General features: G+C 42.1%; 1 protein-coding gene across 2 annotated transcripts in view; it reads left to right on the top strand.

Annotated features, from left to right (window-relative positions):
• Positions 1 to 22,062, top strand: part of CMTM4 (CKLF like MARVEL transmembrane domain containing 4) — a 38,427-nt gene that overhangs the window by 7,361 nt on the left and 9,004 nt on the right. For both annotated transcript variants that reach the window (XR_013997503.1, XM_081117602.1), the window contains exons 2-3: positions 21,055 to 21,231; positions 21,790 to 21,888. Coding sequence is in view for 1 of the 2 variants with exons in the window: in XM_081117602.1 (XP_080973728.1) it covers positions 21,055 to 21,231; positions 21,790 to 21,888 (276 nt within the window). In the remaining variant the exon portion in view is untranslated. The remainder of the gene's footprint in view (positions 1 to 21,054; positions 21,232 to 21,789; positions 21,889 to 22,062) is intronic.

The raw sequence follows: 22,062 nt of genomic DNA, 5'->3' as shown, positions 1-22,062 counted from the left end.
TTCTTACTATTTTGTTACATTTCAAGGAGTGCTTTTATTAGATCAGAGGGCAATGTCCTTAAATTTCTTAACATTTAGAAAATTATGGACCTGGTCAGTGCTTTTCTCTATAACATACCTGGAGGTTTTGCTTACAACTACTTACCAGTTGGAGACGGTAAGACCTTCTGAGCTCAGTAAGACCTTCTGGCTTCTCCTGGGTCAGAGGGCCAAATTAATTCTCTGTTGACAGCCCTAGAGGACCATTGTTCTTAATTAGAAAGCAGTAAGAGCCTTTCCCAGGTCATGACACTTGAGAGGATGCTTAGAGGAGGAGGCAAGTACAGGAGGGTATGTGCCCCGCTGAAGCCAAGATGCTTCTTCCTCCTGGTGGAAAGGATGCCTACCTGGGTTCTGGAGAGAGGCATGTTTCCAGCTTAGAGGTATTTCTGGATTTACCTGGGCTGCAGTACATAGGTGATTCACCCCATTAAGGGCCGAGGTCTGTATGGCAGCTGAGGCTGATTATTTTCTATCATGGTCCTCCTGTTACCTCCCCGAGCTGTTGAAATAACCTGGAAATACCAGCATTCTGACCTTCAACTCACAGCCACTATCACTGCCTCTTTATTCTTATTCCTGGAAGTAGCTCCAAATCCTTTTGTAGGATGAGGTCAGATTTCTTTGAAAAATAACGTTGTTTGTTAGAGTATAGAGCAGTAGTCAAAGGCCTGTGACTGTGATCACAGAGTCTAAATTTTCCCAGACAGTCCCAGTTTCCTGTGCTGTCTCATTAGACCGTGTGTAAGTACATCCTAAGTTTTGAAAAATCATTCACTTTAAATTACAAAATATTCCAAGCACTGTAATTACAGTAATTCATATAACAAGTATCCATGTACTGAGAATGTGTCCTGAGATTTTTGTCTGGAAAATCAGATTATTCCTGGGGTACAGGCCATGTATTCAGGAGAAGTAAAAAAGCAGGATAAGATGAGCTGGGGCTTGGATTCTTTAGCAAGGTGGGACTCAGGGCCCAGAAGGAGGAAGGGTAGACCAGGAGAGGTAGAGAACAGGAGAAGTAGAGAGTATGAGAGCAAGGCTCCCTCGCCAAGGGGATGGCCTGCATCTCGTGTGGTGGCTAAGAGCCACTTTAAACTTCCAAAGGCTCAGTTCAAAGTGGTCCAGGGCTGGGAGCTGGCCTACAGCTGGCTGAAGAGGGAACAGATGAGAGGAAGGGTACAGAATTCAGAAGTGACACCTCTGGGACAAGGTCTTGTTTTTTAGTATTTGGAAACTCCTATTTTTAAGCAGTTAACTTTTTGATGGGGGGATTTTTGTGTGAAAAATTCTCACTTAAAGGGAGGCCCAGCCCTCATCTCAGCCCCTCTTGTGTGTGGCCTTGTCTCCTCACAAGAATTTGTCACTGGTTTTCAAGGGGAGTCTCCAGGGTGTCCCAGAGTTGATTACTGTAGAAATGGAGGATTGAGAATCAGGCTGAGGGACTGGGTACCAATTCTATTTCAAAAAGTCTAATATAACCTGCATTAAACAGGCCAATTTTTTAGACTGGAGTTTATGGAACTGATTATTTCATGTTGATTGGAAGTTTTGGTTAACATCTGATTAACTTACTCCTGCCTCAGAGTCTTTGCGTTTGAGGTTTATTCTTTTATCCCTGGCCTCCCAACCCTTTCCCAAAAATGCCCACTTGGCTCTGTTCTTCAGAATTGCTGTTCTTCTCTTCTGCTCAAAAGAGCTTCCCAACCTCCCAATCTAAAGTAGGACACTCTCCTGTCCCTACTCTGTCCCCCTCACCCTGCTGTGTTTACCACCTGACTAGATCAACTTCAACTAGATCAACTTCGTGAGAGCAGAGGCGCGTTATAAGTCTCCTGCTTTATCCAGTGTCTGAAACAGTGCCTGGCACATAGTAAGGGATGAATAAACAGTTGAATAGACATATCTGTTTAATGAAAGAAAGAAACAATGGATTATTATTTAATGTAGTTGGTAAGGTCAACTTATTTGAAAACATGAGATCTGTAAGGGAAAAATAATGTATATATTTGTGAATAAATAAACTTCTGGACTCTGTTCTAAGTGGAAAATGTTGGGGAGGAAGTATGGAAATAAAATGCCATTGTAATTATTTTTTCTTTTTTTAACTGTAAGTTTTAAAAGTGTATTCACTGCTACTAGGAAACAGAAGCTTTTGCTTAGGAGACAGATTTTTGTAAAAGTGGGGGGGACCATAAGAGGCTTTGCCAAGCCTTTTGCTTAGGGAAGTGTAAAATGAAAACCAGGGATTCTGTAATTATTATTGAAGTTGTCTGCTTTCTGCTTAATGTTTTGGGAGAGAGGGTCACTCAGGATCTGCCAAGCTAACATTTTGAAAACCCTTAGAAGCAGACACTTAATGTGTAAAGAAGGAGTCACAAGTGGAATTGAGGCTAAGGGTCCTAGTGGTTGTTTTTATAAAGGTCTCTGATTAAAATAGAGTAACAGCAGTTCATGGGGTCTGAGAAGTGAGGCCTCTATCTTCTGGAGGCCAGAGAGAACCATAAGAAATATTGCCATCCAGAATTTTGTCTCTGGACGTTTCAAATGATTGGTTAAATTTGGGAATTAAATGGGTTAATAAACACATAAAATGATCAGAGTTTAATCAGATGTGGATAGTTTTGGATGGTTTCTTTTTTGCCACTGCAATTTGATGACTGGCGTAGTGGAAGCCTTCATTTTTGTGGTTTCTCGTTTATTCCAGCACAGCTATGAAAAACAGTTTAAGGCTAAAAGATTTTTGTGCCAATGGAAAAAAAAAACCACCCCAGGAACAATGGTTCTTCCAGTGGTAGTTGCTTCTTTAACTTGTCTACTTTCAGCCATTTTTGGTTCAAACCCTATATATGTGTACAGTTTGAGATCGAGAGTTGGCTAAATAACTTTAGAGTTAGATCAAGATCACTAGCTAGATGTTGGTAAAAATTCTAACATATTCTCTCCCTTTAAAAAAATCTATATTTTATATATGTTTGAATGCCTAGGTGGGGGCAGGTACTGTTAGACATACATAAATAGTACAAAAATCCTGCCTTCTAGGGGCTCCCAGTCTTCTTGGGGATGAGGGTTTGGTATGGGACAGGGAAAGCACACAAACCAAGTGCTCTAATAGAAGCTGGGGACAGTGGGCCTGGCAAGGAAGACCTTGTGGCCTTCTGGCAAATGGGCACATTCACATGTTGAGTATTGATGTCAGTGCCTGGTGTAAGGTGTGGTGTGTCCTGTGGAGAAGGAATATACCAGGTTCTGGGAGTCGAAGGCAACCCTCAGAAAGGGGTGGTAAGAAGGTGAACCAGGCAAAGGTATGGAAGGGAGAGGGTCTGGGGAGAGATGAGGAAGACCCAGGTTGGAAAGGGCCTGATTTGTTAGGTTAATGAATTTGGATTTTCTGAAAGAGATGGGAGTAGTTAGAGCTGTGGCTGCTGAGCACTTGAAGTGTGGCTGGTATGAACTGAGATGTACATAAGTATAAAATATACCCTGGAGTTTGAAGGTGTAATAGGAAAAAAATGTAAAATAACTTAATTTTTTATATTGATTTGATTTTGAAATAATATTTTGACTATATTGGGGTAAATAAAATATACTATTAAAATCTACCTGTTTACAACTTAACACACAGATCATCAAGACCTGCCGAATACAGGATTTAGCCAGATGGGTTCAGTAATATTATTGTCATAGGGGAACAAAGAAAGTCTCCAATATTCTGTTCTAAATCTCTATTGTCCAAGGCTACTCTGTACAGTTGGCAGGTTGTGCACTGCACAGTGAGTCTAGCTGAGAGGGTGAGGGAGGCTGAGAACCAGCTGCATGCTCTGCTTGCGAAGGCACATGCCCTGGCACTGGAGGAAGGGTTCCCTATTCCCAGTTCATTAGCCCAGAGGGGGTGTCATTTTCAGTTTGCTATCCTCTTGCCAAGCCAAGTTCCCACCCAGACTGGGATCTGTTTCTAACTGGCACAGGGGTGCTGTATGGAGCAGCTCGTATCTTATTTATTTAAGTGGGAAACTTATTCTAGAGACATGGCTTAACTGGCATATTAAGCTTGGTGGGAGAGTGTATTTTTAAATAAGACTAAGTAAAATAAAAATGTAAACTTTAAATTTAATTTTTCAGATATAGTATTTTACACAGATTTGTTTTGAATTAGTAAGCGTGTGCAGGGCCTTCCAGCATTCCGGGTGGTCCTCTGTGAGGCATGTAGATGATGATGTATTCAATAGTGCATGACTGAATGAATGAATACAGCTAAAAAGGTAACTTGCTGCTTCGTTTCTACAGAAGCTCCCATGTTGTTAAAATAAAAAACTTTCAGTCCTGCTCAGAACCTAAATTATCATTAAAACATCTGTCATACTGTTGATGTGTGATGGGTAGTTGAGGTTGGTGCAGATAACCCCATACAGTTTCCACTCCAGGAGTTCCTATCTAGTGTGTGCACTGAGGAGCCTTTGTGACTGACTGGGTGAGCTGCACCCAAGGCCGAACCCATCCCTGCAGTGTTGGGCAATTCTGAGTTGCCAGGAAGAGACACATGGGTTCCTTTTGGGTTTACTCAGGACCAGGTAAACCAGGCCTTAGAGGGAACGCAGGGAGAGCCAAGCAGCTGGGCCTCATGAATCTTGGGGGTTTTACTTAAGTGAGTACTTCACTCAAAAGGACTCATTTTTCTTTCAAGCTACTCAGTCGAAAGGCAGCCCATCGCTCCTGGGTTATAAAGGGCCCATGTCCTCCCTTCATAGACTGGACTGTGACCCATTCAGATCTAAAAGAGGACTGTGCTCTGCCCAGCTCAATGCTGGCCCCACTCTAGCCTGAGGCCCACCAAGTGCTTCATCCTCTGACAGTGGGGCCTGCTTATGGGGGGGGCATCTGTCCATCACGCTTATCTGGCAGGGGCTTATGAGCACTGACAGGCTTGGTCTGAGAACTTGGGGGCAAAAACTGGCTGGTGGGGCCCAGGGGCCATGGTCCTACTTTGAAGGGCAGCCTATGGCACTGTGTCTGTCCCAGATAGCCAAGGACTGGCTGCCATCGACCTGAAAGAATCCCAGGAGTAGGTCTGGTCAAGGACCTGAGTGGAGTTTGAAAACCTTGCCAAAGAAGGTAGTTTTCTTAATAAAATGTGAACGTTCTGCTTGGTTGCTTCCAAGAAGAAAAAACTGGCTGAGGAAAATGCTGTTTTAAAGTAAGTAGACTGGGGGGAGGTATGTGGAGAGCATCGCTGCCTGACTTGTTTGCAGTAGGAAGCACAATCTTTTGCTGTAGGAATGCCGTATTAAGAGGCCCTACGGGACAAACCACATTTCACTGTTAAGTAGCTGCACAAAAGTGCAGGACAGCATTCAGACTCTGTAGTGTGTACCCTGAGGTATTTTCTGTAAATGATGGAGTAACCCAAAAAAGCAACGCTTAAAGGTCAGAGGAATCATAAAAAAATGCTTGGGGCCATGGTCGGTGTTGCTCAGTGGTTAGAGCATTGGCCTGCACACCAAAGGGTTGCAGGTTCGATTCCCAGTCAAGGGCACGTACCTGGGTTTCAAGTTCACGTGCGGGAGGCAACCAGTCGATGTGTATACACTCTCACAGTCGATTCCCCCCCCCCCCTTCCCGCAACTGTCTCTGAAAAGCAATTGAAAAAATATTCTCAGGTGAGGATTAACAGCAAAAAGAATGCTTAGGCAACGTGGTAGGCCTTGCATTTTCCGATAGAGATATATTTGTACATATTATAAATATATTCTGATAGATTATTTAAAATCATTCTAGGTTTGACTGCTCTGATGCTAACTTGTTGACTGTGGTTGAATTCCAGAGAGCACATCTGATTGGCCTGCTTACTACTGTCTATTTGGGTGGGGCTTTCCCAGCCAGACCAAATTTAGAGGTGCTTGACCAGCCTGTGGGTTGGCTGCCCTTGGATCAGTTGCCCACCATCTCCTTGTGCACTCAGGGTCCTGAGCATGACACCCCTGTGGAAGGAACAGCCTGAGGTCACTTCTTTTAGGGATAAGGAGGAGGGATGGAATAGCTCTTGGAGGTATCAGTGAGCATACTGATCTTTTCCTGTGACATGACTCTTACTCTCTCCATCACAGGCCTTGCTTCAGCTCTACCCTTTTCTTCACATCTATTCCAAATTTCCTGGTCTCCTCCTAGGTCCACTCCCTTGCCTTTGTTCCATATCAGGATCCATTCTGCCTCATCACCATCACTCACAGACCTCCTCCCATCAGAATACCTTTGCCACTTGTCTGATTCCCCCCCCCCCCCTTTATTCAGAGACACTGGAGAAGCTTTCCATATTTCTATTCATCGTGTTCCAGCCACACATCTGGTAAAGTGTCTTTTGGAAATCCGGTACTGTATGAGGCTTACAAGTCTCCTTTTTGTCAAGGAACACAATCTAAGTCATATATAAATTGATCTGTAATATAAATATCACATTTTTAACTTGAATGCTATTTTCCAAAATGGAAAAAAAATATTTTCTGATTATAAAAGTATTGTGTCTCTTGTTTAAAAAAAAATTCAATTATAGAAAATAGTGAAAAATTAAAAATCACCAGTATTCTCATTAGCTAGAGAGAACTTCCATTAATGGATATATATTGTTTTAACTTTTTAAAAAAATATGCCTATTGATTTCGAGAGAGGAAGGGAGAGGGGGAGAGAGATAGAAACATCAATGATGTTAGAACCATTGATCGGCTGCCTCCTGCACATCCCTGACTGGGGATTGAGCCCGCAACCCAGGCATGTGCCCTGACCGGGAATTGAACCTCGATCTCCTGGATCCTGGGTTGACACTCAACCGCTGAGCCATTCTGACCGGACGATATATATTATTTTAGACGTTGTTCCTTTGTGTTCATACTTGTAAAAATGGGATATTATACATTGGGTATGGCACAAGTGTTGTTTTTTTTAGTTATAAATTCATATTATTGCTTTTAAGAACTTTTTACAATATACATACAGAAAAGTGCACAAATCTTCAGTATTCATCTAATGTCTCAACATTATGTCTCATTATGCTTTAGATCCTCCCTGGTTGGCCCCATTCAGTAGACCACCCTGCCTTGCTTTTGTTCGGTTGCCATTTTGGAAATGGATTCGTTTCTTTCTTTAGAATATGTTTGTTTTGTTTCATGACTGAGTGACAAAATTGAAGACTTTTATTCTGTATTTTGGATCTGGCAAAACAGCAATTAAAAGCTGATTTGGAATTTGTCATATCATGGTTTTGGATTAAACCAACAAGGAAGAATTCTATTAAGGGAATGCACATCATTTTCTTTCTAAGAAAACTGCCAGAAGTTTGAACTATGGAAGTTTGGGTGCATGCCAGGGATGTTGGTGGTCTCCACATGTGCTATTTTAAAAATTAAAATACAATAAAAGTTACTTTTTTGGATATACAGTTCTATGAGTATTAACACATACATACGTTCATGTAGCCACAACAGTTAGGATACAGAATAATCCCAACCCACAAAACTTCCTCATTCTCCTCCTTTGTAGTCACACCCAACCCTTGACAAGCACTCATCTGTTCCCCATCACTATAGCTTTGTCTTTTCCAGAATGTCATATGAATGGAATCATAGAGTATGTAAACTTTTAAGACTGTCTTTCACTCAGTTTCATGCATTTAAGATTCATTCATGTCGTTTTATCAATAGTTTATTCCTTTTCACTGCTGATTAGTTTTCCATTGTAGGTTTGTACCACAGTTTCTGTATTCATTTACCTGTTGAAGGACATTTGGGTTGTTTACAATTTTTGGTGATTATGAGTAGAGCTGCTATAAATGTTCATATACAGTTTTTGTGTGAACATAGTTGTTTTTTTTTTTAATATGTCTTTATTGATTTAAGAGAGAGGAAGGGAAAGGGAGAGAGATAGAAGCATCAATGATGAGAGAGTCATTGATCGGCTGGAGACAACCGATCAATGTGTCTCTTTCACACTGATGTTTCTCTCTCTCTCCCTTCCACTCTCTGAAAAGCAGTGGAAAAAAATATCATCGGGTGAGGATAAATAAATAAATAAAAAGAAGAGGTTTGTGACCACTCAGCTCAGCCTCTGCCACCACAGTTTAAGTCTTTTACTTCATCCTTTACTGACAAACATTTGGCTTTAGCATGACTGATGTCGCCTCAAACCTGTTGACTGCCCTCTTCTATTCTGTATTCCAATAGCTTAATCTTTGAACCTTAAGTGTTTGCCAGTTCCAGTCAACTCATGGCATCAGCCTGGCCTTCTATACTGTTGGGATAATTTTGAAGCTTGTCCTCTTACATATTAACAATTCCAAGTCTCTTATCCACAAATATAGCAAATGATAAGCCAGCCCTGTGTGTTTTTCCCCAAATAGTTGCTAGAAACTTAAGTGGGCAGGGGCCATCCCGAAGGTCCTTCACCTGAACCTGTGTTCTAGGCTGACATGAAACATTAATTATCACCCTTTGGGTAGTGTTCAGTTACCTGTGGGTATGGTTTAATGGTCGTTTATTAGATGGCTCTTCATTCCCCATTGGTTGGTCTGTCATTGACCAGCTCTTTACTGAGTGCCTGTTGCCGGGGGAGGGGATAGAACAGGAAACCAGATAAACACGATTCCTGAGACGAGCTACCTGGCAATAAACTGGAGTAAACACGGGAACAAGGCACGTGTGGGGGCATTTCCTCATTCAACTCAGTTTGCAGGAGAGGCTCAGGCTACAGGGCAGCTTGTGTTAAGTGCTTGGAGGAGATGGAGGTGAAGCCTGGAGGGGGAAAGGCTAATTGTGGAGGGATCATGCAAGGCTTCCCAGAGGAGCTTTGCATTAATCTTTTTACCTGCTTGTTTTAAAATTACTTTTTAAAGAAATCACACAAGTAATACTAATTTATTTTAGGGGGAAAAAATCAGAAAGTACCCATAAGTTAAAAGAAGAAAACAGATTTCCTGGAATCTTACTAATCAGAGATGAGCACCATTCACATTGTACATAACACTTTTGTTTGTGTGTGTGTTTATTAACGTGTATATATGGGTGTGTACACACACACAATACAAATTGCTGAATAACATGGCTATTTTATGCATGCCTTTACCAATTGACTTCAAAGCATTTCATTTTTTAATTTTTCTATTTTTTATTTTATTTATTTATTTTTTAAAGTTTGCCAGTCTTTTTTTTTTTTTTTTTTTAAATATATCTTTATTGATTTCAGAGAGAGGAAAGGAGAGGGGGAGAGATAGAAACATCAATGATGAGAAAGTCATTGATCGGCTGCCTGCTGCATGCCACCTACTAGGGATCCAGCCCGCAACCTGGGCATGTGCCCTGACCGGGAATCGAACCCCGATCGCCTGGATCCTAGGTTGACACTCAACCCCTGAGCCACGCCTGGCCAGACTCTATTTTTTATTTTAAATTTACATACATTTCACTTTTTATCGTGGACAGTTCTTTGAGTTTTGACAAACGTGTAGAGTCATGTGTCCCCTACCACAAAATACAGAATAGTTCCATCAGCCCTCAAAATTGTCTCATTCTGCCCTTTTTTATCAACCCCTTTCTCTACTGCTACTCAACCCCTGGCAACCAGTGATTTTGTTTCCATCCCTATGTTTTGCCTTTTCCAGAATGTCACATAAATGGAATCACAAAGTGTGTATCCTTTTGAGTCTGGCTTTTTTTCACTTAGCATGATACATTTGAAATAGCCTTCCATGTTGCTGTGTGTATCCCTGGAACGCCTGCATCAGTAGCTTAACAGCCTTTGGTGATCATGGCTTTAGGTCAGTGGCTCTCATTGGAGGTATGAGGAGATTTTGTCCCTCTAGGGGACATTTGACAATATATGGAGACATTTTTGGTTGCCATCACAGGAGCTGCGTAGAGTTCTGGCATCTAGTGGGTAGAGGCCAGGGATGCTGCTAAACATCGTACAGTGCGCCCTGGCTGGGTGTGCATAAAGCGTTATGCACATGTGAACGGTGCTCATCTCTGATTAGTAAGATTCCAGGAAATTTGTTTTCTGCCATTTACTTAACACTCATTATGTGCCAGGCATGGTGTTAAGTATTTTACATTTAATCCTTGCAGCAACTCTAAGATGAGAATTGACCCCATTCATTTCACAGATGAAGAGAGGCCCAGAGAAGAGAGGTAACATGCAGAGTCACAGAGCTAATAAGTGGCAGAGTTGAAACTGGAACTCGGTGCTCTTTAACTACTATGCTGAGTGACTGTGCTAATGGCTGGTGATGCCATTAGCTGAGTCAGGGAAGAGGATTTTTGTGCTCACATTGGTGGGTACTGGGGACATATACATTTACGCGGAGATGCCCAGTGTGGGGAGTGTTGCAGCCAGGGTCTGGGGCTTAGAAGTTCAGACTAGAGAAGTAGATATGAGAGTTGGAGTCCCTATCAGAGGAATCTGTTGGGTACATGTGTCTGCCGAGAAAGCAGCACGACAAAGCCCCGGGGAGCAGTTGAGAGGCGGCAGGATAGGAAGGGAGCAGTGGAAGCCAAGGGTGTGTGGAAGGGGAATCAGCAGTGCCCAGTGCTGTAAGGGGTTCAGGGGCTGGGTTTGAACCCCCCACTCTGCTACTAAGGAGACTCTGATCTTGGATGGGTTGCGTAACATCTTTTCCTCAGTTTTCTCATCAATAGGATGGTGATTAAAAGCCATGTTCTTCTTTGGGTGATAAAAATGGTCTGGAATTACATAATGGTGATGGTTGCATAACTTTGAATATACTAAAAGCGTGAATTACACACTTTAAATGGGTGAATTTTATGGTATGTGAATTATATCTCAGTTAAAAACAAGAAAACCAACCATGCTCCTTACAGGATGGAATGAAGATGAGAAAATGCTTGTGGCAGTGCCCAGCACAGCATTTGACCAAGAGTAGAAGGACTTAGCAAATATTGAATTTCTTAAGAGGACTACGGGGGTCACACGTTGTAGGGGTCACGGTTCTTATTGTCTCTGGAGCTGTGGACACCATTTATAAAGATTGTGGTATATTTGTGTGATAAGGTAGGGAGGAAGGTACCAGACTCCACAAAGTCCCTGAATCTGTGGCAAGGCCGTGGGGGACTCAGGTTTGGCCACTTAAGGAGGCTCCTCTCTTGGACCCTCCCTCATTTGGATGATGCAGAGGTGCTGGGCTGCTGGCCCACGGGTCTCACAGCTGGGCTGCGTTTTCCAGGTGGACCTCCTTCTGTCCTCTTAGGATTTATGATTCACTATTTTAGTCCAAATTAATCTTTATAAAAAAGCTACTCGTCGTCTTCCTGTTTCTCATTCAATGAGAAAAGCAGTGCTCTTTTCCCCATTCAGTTAAGGTGGTTTGTCAGAGATGTTAGGGTAGGGAGGTGCCCAAGGATTAAAGCAGAGCGGAAGGGAAGGGGGAAGGGTTTGCTTTTGAATCATGTGGGGATGTGACGCTGCTCTCTGGGATTTCTGCTTTCTCCATGAAGCTGGGACGTGAGAAAGGACGGGGGAATGGAAAACTCGAGTGCCAGCAGCAGTTAAACATCTTCAGATGTGTATGGTTTGAAGGCAGCTTGTTTCCTGTGTCCTCTACATGTGCCTCATTAGTAATTTAAATGGCTTGAAAATGCAGCTTTGGGGCAGGGTGGCATTTGCAGTAACATGTTGTGGGTATTTTTTTGGCAAGAAAGATGCTGATCGTCCTGTGGTTTTCTGAACTCATGTGCAATTATATCATCAAACCACATAATAAGGTTTTATGGACTTTTTTTTAAAAAACAAGGAAATATTTTGCACTTCACTGGGTAACACTGTCTGTGTGCTCTAGGTAGTTGGCTGTCCAAAACTATTTTAATTTGTCCGAGACTATGATCTGCTGTGACAAGCCATTGTTGACAAGTAGCCCCTGAGTTTAATATGTGTACATTAGTGCTCGCGATGTTGTAAGTGTAACTTATGTTAAAGGTGAGAGTCTTGCCAGAAAAAAAATTGAAATACAATCTCCTGAGTTCAGCTCTTAACTTATGTATGACTTTAGGATTCCAAAATAGTGAAATTATTTACACAGTAGAGCCCGGCTTGAAAAACGTGTCAGGAGCACTAGCTGAGTAGGCCTGTGACGAGGGCCAAGCTCAGACCAAACCAAGCCCACAGCTTCCTGGAGCCATAACAGCCTTAGCCCTTCTCTCCTCAAATGAAACAAAGCCTTTGGGGGTTGGAGTAAACACAGCTTGGGGTGTGGCTGGTTGGGCTGCCAGCTGGGCATACCTGACAGAGCTACCACCGCCCTGGTCCTCTCAGCTGCCTCTTTCCTTCTGACCGCCCTGAGCCCTTGGCAGCCTCCCCCTTTTGTCCTCAACTCTCCTTTCTTCATAACAGTAAGGAACTTATTTGCCTGTGCCCCTGCCTCCTTTGCTTAACTAATCCTACCTGCCTAATTAGTGCTCCCTGCCAGCCTGGGTGGCGTTAGACCCGAGGGCATCCCTGCCCTTCCAGAGCAGGTAGTGTTCTTCATTCTCTGCATCTCTCAGATTCATAGCTTGGACACTGTTTATTTAGCTGCAGAAAAACAATGCAACCAAAGATCACATGCAGAGACATTGATTGCAGGTTAAATAATTTATACCTGCATTTAGCTCCTTAGATTCGGAATCAAAAAATAGTTGCTTATTGTTGTATTGTCTCAGGGGAGAGGAGGGTAATATTTTAAATCCACCTTCCCCATGGGATGGCCTCCCCTGAGGGGAGCAACTTGTGGATTATTTTTACTTAGAAAAATACAGTAGTAGCTAGATCCCTTTGAGAATGGGTAATCAGGTTGTATGCTTTGTCAGGAGACCCCATGGCACTGACTCCCTGGGTTTCATATTGTGTTCCTTGAAGAGAAATCATATAGTGATGCTTTTTCCCATGGTCAAGTGTGTGGGGAAGGAATAGACTCTGGATAAGTTATATGTTATCTGGTATATGAGAATGAGGTATGGGGAGGAACTAGCTTTGGGGCCTTGGCCAAACCTGGACCACAAGATGGAGATGCCACCTGCTTCCTGAGTGGGTGGGAGTATGAGAGAGAATGGACTGTGCCCAGTAAAGAGCTTGAGAGCATCCTTACATTATTGATGCTCCCTAAATGTAATGCATTGTTATTCTGCGGTGCCTGGCAATGCACAGCTAGCTATTTGAGCCCCTTCTGCAGACCATACAACATGGCCTGTGAGCTTATGTTTTAAGGTGATCTGTCATTTAACTGACAGGTACATATTACAGCAGCTTAAAAGCCCTGGCCTCAGGATTCAGAAAGATGGTGGGGAAAGGCTGTGTGCCTCTCCTGTGGTTCTAGCTTCAGGATCCTGTCGTTGCACCAGCTGTGAGTTGAGAATGGAGCTGGTTTCTGAAGTGCAGTCACTTTTTCGCCCCTCTACTGCCCTCTCTGGGTTCTCAGTTCTGCACATCATGAGGTCTTCCAGCAAGAAGCAGCAGTTTAACAACTTGCCTGTTGGGTCTTTGTGGCTCAATACAAGCCATGTGTCATCTTTCAAATATTTCTTTCAGTATTTGTGGGAAGAGAGACACTTTAATTTTGAATGTGCTAGAGTTGATTAGAACATGGTTTGATACTGAAGGTACTTTGGACCCTTTTGTGTGTGTATGTTCATCACTCAATTAACAAGGTCCTGAGGGTCCTCAGTAGTTGCTACCCTGTTGCGTAAATGAGGTTCACTTTTTTCTCTGTGCATTGAATTGTGCATGACCTGACAAAGTTGAGTACTGACCAACTTTGCTTTTTGTGTTTCCCTGACTGGTTTTCCTCCAAACACCGTGGTGTAGTGTTAATAGGTGTGCTGAGGGGAAAAAAAAAATTCTGTGTTCAGGTAACATAATCCATGCATCCAATGAAGGCAAATTGTGAAGCTTTTTAGAACTGTTAATTTGCTGATGTGCTCTGAGTACCCCAAGACCGGGGATACAGTAATAATGGAAATAGCATGGGGCTTAGTATGGGAAACTCCAAAGCTGTGTGGCTGTGGGGGCCACAGCCAAGCACGATGTGTGAATTCATGGCTGCTTCTCTGTAACTGAAAAGGTAAGATTGCATTAGTAGTTTTCAAACTTAAAAAAAAAATTTTAAGCACAACAGAAATATTTTCCCAATGTGTAAACCAGACTGATGATTTGCAAACTGTGCTTCCTGGAGCATTGGTTCAGGAGAGTATTAACAGGTGTGTGTTCTTTGGTCAGGAATGTTCAAGAACCACTGCTAATGGAAATATAAATATGAAAACAGAGGTTCTTTGGTGAGGGGACTAGGTTCTGTCCCTACCCTTCACCTCGCCCCCAATCACACTACCTCAAGTGTTCTGCTTTTCCTCTAAGACCACCTCAGTCCAACCCTCTCCCAGAAGCTTCTAAAGCCTTCTGTTGCTGCCCAAACCCTCAGTGACCCTTCGCCTGTCAGACCTCAACACCTCCCTGGTTCTGAGCCCCTGGCACCTGGTTAGTTATCTGTCTTTGTGAGTATAATGGGGGTGTTGGCTGGGTTGGAACTGGGACTGAAGCACAGCAGCCTCCAAGTGCCACAGAGCCACCAGGGTCACTGAAGAAGTTGTCTGGCTACATAGGAGCCACTACAGATTCACATTGTCGTAGATGTCTTCAAATGGATAGTCATTTTTGTGTCTGGTGGTTTTTAAGGCTCCTTAAAGTTGTTTTTAAATGCTGTGATTTTTGCTTGTTTGTATATTTAAAAATGAACTTCATTAGATCATTTGATAAACTGATGATTAAGGAAGATTTGGATTTTGTCTGACCTTCGAAGAGTTCCTCATGGATATTAGGGACATTGTTACTTCCTGGGGGTCCTTGCCATCACATTAGTGAGAGTAAGCTTAGCCTTTTAATTTTTATTTATTTTATTATTATTAAAAATATATTTTTGTTGATTTCAGAGGGATGAAGGGAGAGGGAGAGAGAGAGAAACATCAATGATGAGTCATTGATCAGCTGCCTCCTGCATGCCTCCTGCTGGGGATCGAGCCCGTAACTCGGGCATTCGCCCTGACTGGGAATGAAAACTAACTGTGATCTCCTGGATCATGGGTCGATGCCCAGCTGCTGAGCCATGCTGGCCCGGCAAGCTGGGCTTTATTATGTGCTAGCCTTGAGTCTGTTTCACGCCCACTTCCTGCGCTTCCAGTGTAGTGGTGGCCAGGAAATAGGACTGTGTGCTATCAAGGAGGCTTTAGAGATGATGAATTCTTCTGATAAAGAAAGGATACCAACATGGACTTGCAGAGTGACTTTCATTTTCCATTAAATTTTTTGTCATTTAAAAATATTCCTGGATGATTTAAAAACAAATAAGGATTGAGAGCACTAACATTTAACTCACAATAAACCTGGATGTTTCGAAAAGTGTTTATACATAGAATATTTAATTAAAAAATTAAAATACATATTTATTGTAGACATTTTGAAAAATTAAAGAAGCCAATTTAAAAAAAAAAAGTCTACTTACAATCTTAACCACATAAATGGATTCTTGAAATTCTGAATACTTTCTTTGTTTTAAAAGAGTTTTAGTAACATAGTCCATATTTTTACCATTACAATCTGATAAGAGTTTGTTTGTAAGACCATTTGAATCTGGCATCTTTAAGAGTGAAGGGGATGGTATATTTGTCCTGTAAATTTGCAGTCTCATGCTAGATACCCAAGGCATGTGCAAATTTAACATTATGCCTTTCTAGTCATAAATGTATTATACTATAGTAACATACCTAAAACCTCAAGGTTTAACACAAGGGACATTTCCTTCTCACCCATGTTACACACTCATCTCAGGTCAGTGGTGAGCTGGCTGCTCATCAGCCTCACACAGAGGCCACCCCCACCTGAAACATTGCTGGCTGCTGTGGCTGGGACAGGGAGCATTGTGAAACTGTTCATGCTTACCAAAGGGTGCTGCCAGAGGTAACGGCTGCCTCATCCACTCACCTTTTGTTGCATAAAATCAGAAGTAGATCAGGTTTTGAGGGGCTTGAGACACATACAGTTTTGGAGGCCCACTTTAAGGAAGATATAAAATTAAAAATATAAAAGTAGGTAAAATAGTGAGTATTTAGAATGAGAACTACATTAAATTACAAATTTAAAAGTTGTTTCCTTTCTTTCTGGCCGGTGTGGCTCAGTGGTTGAGCGTCAACCCATGAACCAGGAGGTCACAGTTTGATTCCCCGTCAGGACACATGCCTGGGTTTCCGGCTCCATCCCCAGTAGGGGGTGTGCAGGAGGCAGCCAATCGATGATTCTCTCTCATCATTGATGTTTCTACTCTCCCTCCCTCTTCCTTCCTCTCTCTGAAAACAATTAAAAAAACATATTTTAAAAAAATGTGGCCCAGCCAGGCGTGGCTCAGCGGTTGAGCATCGACCTAGGATCCAGGAAATCATGGTTCGATTCCCGGTCAGGGTACATGCCCAGGTTGTGGGCTCGATGCCCAGGTTGCAGGCTCGATACCCAGTCAGGGATGTGCAGAAGGCAGCCAATCAATGACTCTCTCATCATTGATGTTTCTCTCTCTCTCTCTCCCTCTCCCTTCCTCTCTCTGAAATCAATAAAGATATATTAAAAAAAAAAAAAGTGTTCCCTTTCTTTTTTTGGCTTCCACTAAGATGAATCATATTTGAATTTTGGTATGGTCAGTTAATTCTGAAAAATATATGAAGTCAACCTGAAATGTAGGTGTATGTCCAAACCAGTTTTTAGATTGCCGCTGCATTGTATCACATGTCATCATTTTCCAATCAATATGCTCTTATCCTACATACACTGACTTTCTGATGAATATGTGTAGGAGGTTGTCACTGGAACATTTGTTTCTTCAAGGCAGTTTCAATGCGTTGGAGGCAATTTTGTCATTTTATTTGGGATTGTTGGGCTTTGTCAGTTCAAGATTTGTCAGATAAGTCATGATGTGATCTGATACATTGGGATGCATGAACTGTAATCTACACATATGTACTTGCTCTTTGTAGTACTGCTACAGGTTTCTGCTCTACAAACCCTGGAATTCTAATAAGTTTTATTTTATGTGATTCCCACCAAAAAGGGAGAAAATATAGAGTGTGTTTATAATTGCATACACTGCATTATTGAATATATTCCTGATAGGGCACAACTTCCATTTAGATACCGATGAAAACACAGTTGTCCACTTATAGTATCATGCATTTGATGATCTGAAGAATTCTCCACAGATTAGCTTCTGGCTCCATATGTTTCAAACCCTTCACCATTCACACACTTCTGTGGCATTGTAGGACCCATTTATCTTGTGAATTTAGGGTCTGTTTCTTCATTAAGATGTCAGATCAAAGCATATCTGGAAGCCATTCTACAGTGGGAAAGCTGTAGTAACCATATGCATGAAAGTGAAAGTTAACGTATCTCTCACACAACTTTTAATTTCCCGAATCCCCAAAATGCCCATTGCTATTTCATCGGCACCTGGCAAAAGAAGTTGTTATAGTCAGGAAGTTGGAGTGGTGAGTGCTGAGTTCAGAAGTTCCGAAGCTTCATTCATCATCTTGAGAATAAATCTGCCTTGGGAAAATCTCATAGCACAAATTGCCAGCCCCACTATGTACCTGCCAGGTTCATGTATTGATGAGTGGTCCTGTTCATTACCATAGCCCCCCAGAAAGGCTGACAGTTGATAGAACATGGGCTAGAAAGTTCTAAAAAGTTTTATTGTAGCTTAATCAGCGAACCCCTTCTCCCTGCCTTCCTGCTTTTTGATACTGCCAATCATAATTAGTCGAAACTGTAGAAATCTGATAGCCTTTTAATGTCAGTTTACTCATCAACTATGAAAATATTTACTCCTGGTCAGTGGGTAGGTGCTACATGGAAAGGGCTCTCTCCAAGGGCACCAGTGACCTCCGGATGACAAATACAGTAGCTGTTCCTTGTTTACATCTTGGATGTCTCTGTACAATTTTACATGTGACATTCGTGTACTTAAAAGTTGTTATAAGTTGAATGACTTTTGACTCTTTGGTTGCCTTGAAGTTGTTGGCTTCCAGTATAACTTTGAGTCCTTATTTTCTTCTTGTTGGTCAATGGGCAGGTTTTACTTCAGCAATGATTGTTAGATTCCACTGTGCTGGAGGAAAAATTGACATTTGCTATGCCAAAAGGCGGGCAAAAAAGGTGTACTGCTTGTTGGAAACAGTATTAGAAAACACCGGAAACACCTATCAATAGGGGATTGATTACAACATTGTATGTGTGTAGTTGTGTATGTATCTGTCTTTCTCTCTACAGATGAATTATTGTGATTTATAATGACTTATTGTGATTTATAATGTGAAATATGTACTTTTTTCTTGATTCCATTTCTGGCACAGATCTCATAAAATCCTTAGCATTTCCTAAGGGATAAGAGGTATCTTTTGACATTCACAGCAGACCCCTTTTAACCACCCCTGAGTTTGTGTGAATGCGATGACTTTTGGAAAGCACCTAAGGATGGGGGCTGGTTGCCAGGGGAACTAAACACTGATTAGAGTGTTGGAACTTTCAACCCCACTCACTGACCACTGGGAAGGGGAATTGGGGGTGGTGGTGGCTACAGACTAAGCTCTGTAAAAAACTCTGCCGGGAGGGTGGTGCACCTCCAACTCCACAGGGACAGAAGTTCCTGTGTTCCAGACCCTTCTGGACCTTGTCTTATGTATCTCTTCATCTAGCTGTTCAATTGTATCCTTTAATATCCTTTATAATGAACCATAATAGACGTTGTAATAAATCCAGAGCCTTTTCAGTGAGGTCTTCCATGGTCACTCTGCCTAAAATTTGAAACTCCCTTGTGCCAGGTACATTTCATTCTCCTTCCTTGCTTTGATTTTTCCCTTGTACTTACCACTGCCTAACATACTGTATTTTTAATTTAATTTTTTTAAAGAAATCTTCAAAAAAATTATTTTAGAGAGGGAAGGAGGGAGAGAGAGACAGAGAGAGAGAAACATCAGTGCAAGAGAGACACATCAATCGGTTGCCTCCCGTATTCCACCTGCTGCCTAGGTATGTGTCCTGACCGGGAACCGAACCTGCAACCTTCAGGTGTACAGGACAGCACTCCAACCAACTGAACCACACCATCCAGGGCTTAATTTAATTTTTAAAAACTTCTTCATTAGAATATGAGCTAGAGAGCAGGGAATTTTGTCTGTTTTGTTCACTGCTATATTGAATGGCCTATTAGATTAGCATATTCTTGTAACCATTTTTATTTTAATATTTAAGAATGTAGGTGTTACCTTCCCACACAAATATGGTTGAAGTTAGCATACCAGAAACATTTGTAACTCATCAGTATAGTGTGTTATTTCTTGCCCAAGATTGCTAGATCCAATTACAGGGGTAAAAAAAAAGTTTAGGAGTTTCCCTTATATGAACCATTTCTTTGTGAATTGCTTGCAAGTCAGGCATGTAATTCAGGTGGAGAATTAAAGTCTATGGTTCTATAGAGAATAAGGAGGGCCATTAGGAGAAGCACAAAATGTGTGCTTAAACACTCATGTCTTTAATGTGTTGATTATTTAAAAAATGTGAACATACCACATATTGTTAGAAAAGGTGTCTCTGTGTGAAAGTATTGCCAGGGGAAAAAACAGAGCCACCCTTCTTTTCTGTAGGGATGCTAACAAATATGTCAGGAATTGTTCTATGGGTTTTTAGTGGCTCCCTGAGCCCCCATTTGCTGACTGTGTGCAATTACTTTGCTTAACATCTTGGGAGTAGAGATGGACTGGATGTACCCTTAAAAAGCTCAGGAGGCATAATGGTACGTATAGGAAAGGGTAGAATTCAATCACAGACAAGCAAGCTTTCCTGGGAGAGGGTGCAGTCAGATGTCTGGCAGGGAGACACAATTAGGGAAGGCACGGCGAGGAGGTGGCACTGAGTAGAGCATTGAAAGGCATGAGTGGGTCCACAGTAGGTAGAGAAGGGTCCCAGAACAGCATATTCTTCCCATGCTACCCACGCTTAAATCATCTGAGGATCTTGTCAAAAAAGCAGATTCTGACTCTGTAGGTCAAGGAGAGGAGATAGAGATCCTGCATTTCTAACAAGCTCCCTGGTGATGCTGTCACTGGCTCTAAGGACAGATCTGGAACCACTGAGCTGCTGCCTCCCTGTACTTCCTTGACCTTCAAGGTGGGGTCCGGCCTGGAAGCTGTGGTGTAGGTTTGACATGTGGTAGGTTGTGAGGTGCTCGGTTGAAGTGAAATAGAGGCCAAGGAGCTCAAGACTGATCTGGTTTTAGGTGTGAGACCACCAGACCTTTTCTTGACCCCAGGGCCATTGACTCAGCCTTTTTTGGGCTTCCTCCTTTTCCTGAATTCTCCCTTTAGAAGTTCACGTGGTAATTTCCATTGGTATCTGTTTGACTTTATGATCTCCAATCTCTTGGAACATATTGCTAGAATGTTACTTTGATCCTTCAGAAAGAAATTGATTCTATTATTGGTAGACTTAATGTTTTTATCAACTGCTGGTCTTTTTGTGATCAAGTCCAATGATAACCTTTTAAAAAGCATAGCTCATGAATTAATTAAATGGGCCTCCTTTTTAGGGTAGAGACTATAAATTAGGAACGTGCGTAGGCAGTGTCCACTTACTCATGGCAAAGAAAAAACTAAAAACATTGCAGAGATGTTTCTTTCTGCTTCCTCACAAGGGCCACACCTCACCAGACTGGTTTCAGTGTCCTGTGGTGAGGGCTTAGCTGTCCACATTGAGGAATTTGGTGAAGGCTCCATACCTTTACACGCTTATGTAAGAAATGAACCAGGTCATACTGATAGCTATAACTGCCGTCCCCAGAGGGAAACTCTGTGGCTGTATATGGTGGTGGTGGTGAGTTTTATTTAAATGTAGCAGGCATGAGTACTCGGATGAGTACTAAATATATATACACATGTATATTTCCAATTTTCTTCCTAGATTTTGGCCCTGATTGCATTCATCTGCATAGAGACCATCATGGAATGCTCCCCGTGTGAAGGCCTCTACTTTTTTGAGTTTGTGAGCTGCAGTGCATTTGTGGTGACTGGAGTCTTGCTGATTCTGTTCAGTCTCAACCTTCACATGAGGATCCCCCAGATCAACTGGAACCTGACAGTGAGTATAAGTCACCACTCTCTGACTATGAAAGGATCGGCTGCTACTTGGCTCCAAGGGAAAGTTGGAATCTCTCTGTGTCATGTTTGGTTCCAGTTCATTGGTGAAGTGTGTTCTCTAGGTCTGGAAACAGTGTGCTGGAAATGTCACATATGGATGAGGGGATGTAGGAGAGGATTTCATCCGTTTCAGCACTTTCGGGACAAGGGAGCTTTGTCCATGCCAGCATGATTTGAATGAGTTTTTAAAAGATGACAATAGGACTCTAAGTGGTAATTAGTGTGCATGTCCTTGATAGGTTAGCAGTTTGGGTTTCTGTAATAAGTCATTAAGAAATGGTAACATGTATTTTGCTGTGGTGATTTAATGAAGTAGCATCATAAACTGTTATAATCTTTGCCTGCCTTTGTATAACCAGCACCCCTGGACCATTGAGACTAAAATATGGTGCCAGCACAGAGGCTGGGTATTGTGCTTATTTTGAAAGTTCTTTAATGGCTTTTAGGGTAAAGTATGAGATGCTTCTTTTCAAATGATTTTATTTATCTTTTTCTTTAGGATTTGGTCAACACTGGACTCAGCACTTTCTTTTTCTTTATTGCTTCGATTGTACTGGCTGCTTTAAACCACAAAACCGGAGCAGAAATTGCTGCCGTGGTAGGTGAATGCGAGTGGTTAAAACACGGGCTGGTTTGTACACTTTTTGTGACTTGCTCTCCTCTGTCCCTTAATATGTGTCCTACTCATTGTCCTTTAGCGTTTTCTTTGCTAATCAAGTTGTTACTGGGCCAGTGGAGGTTCCAGTTCCTTCAGTGCTCTGGTTCTCAATGT

Source organism: Miniopterus schreibersii (genome assembly GCF_964146895.1).
Source record: "Miniopterus schreibersii genome assembly, chromosome: 18".
NCBI classification, from domain to species: domain Eukaryota; kingdom Metazoa; phylum Chordata; class Mammalia; order Chiroptera; family Miniopteridae; genus Miniopterus; species Miniopterus schreibersii.
Note: the sequence above shows the minus strand (reverse complement) of the source record. Positions and strands in the feature narration are given on the sequence as shown.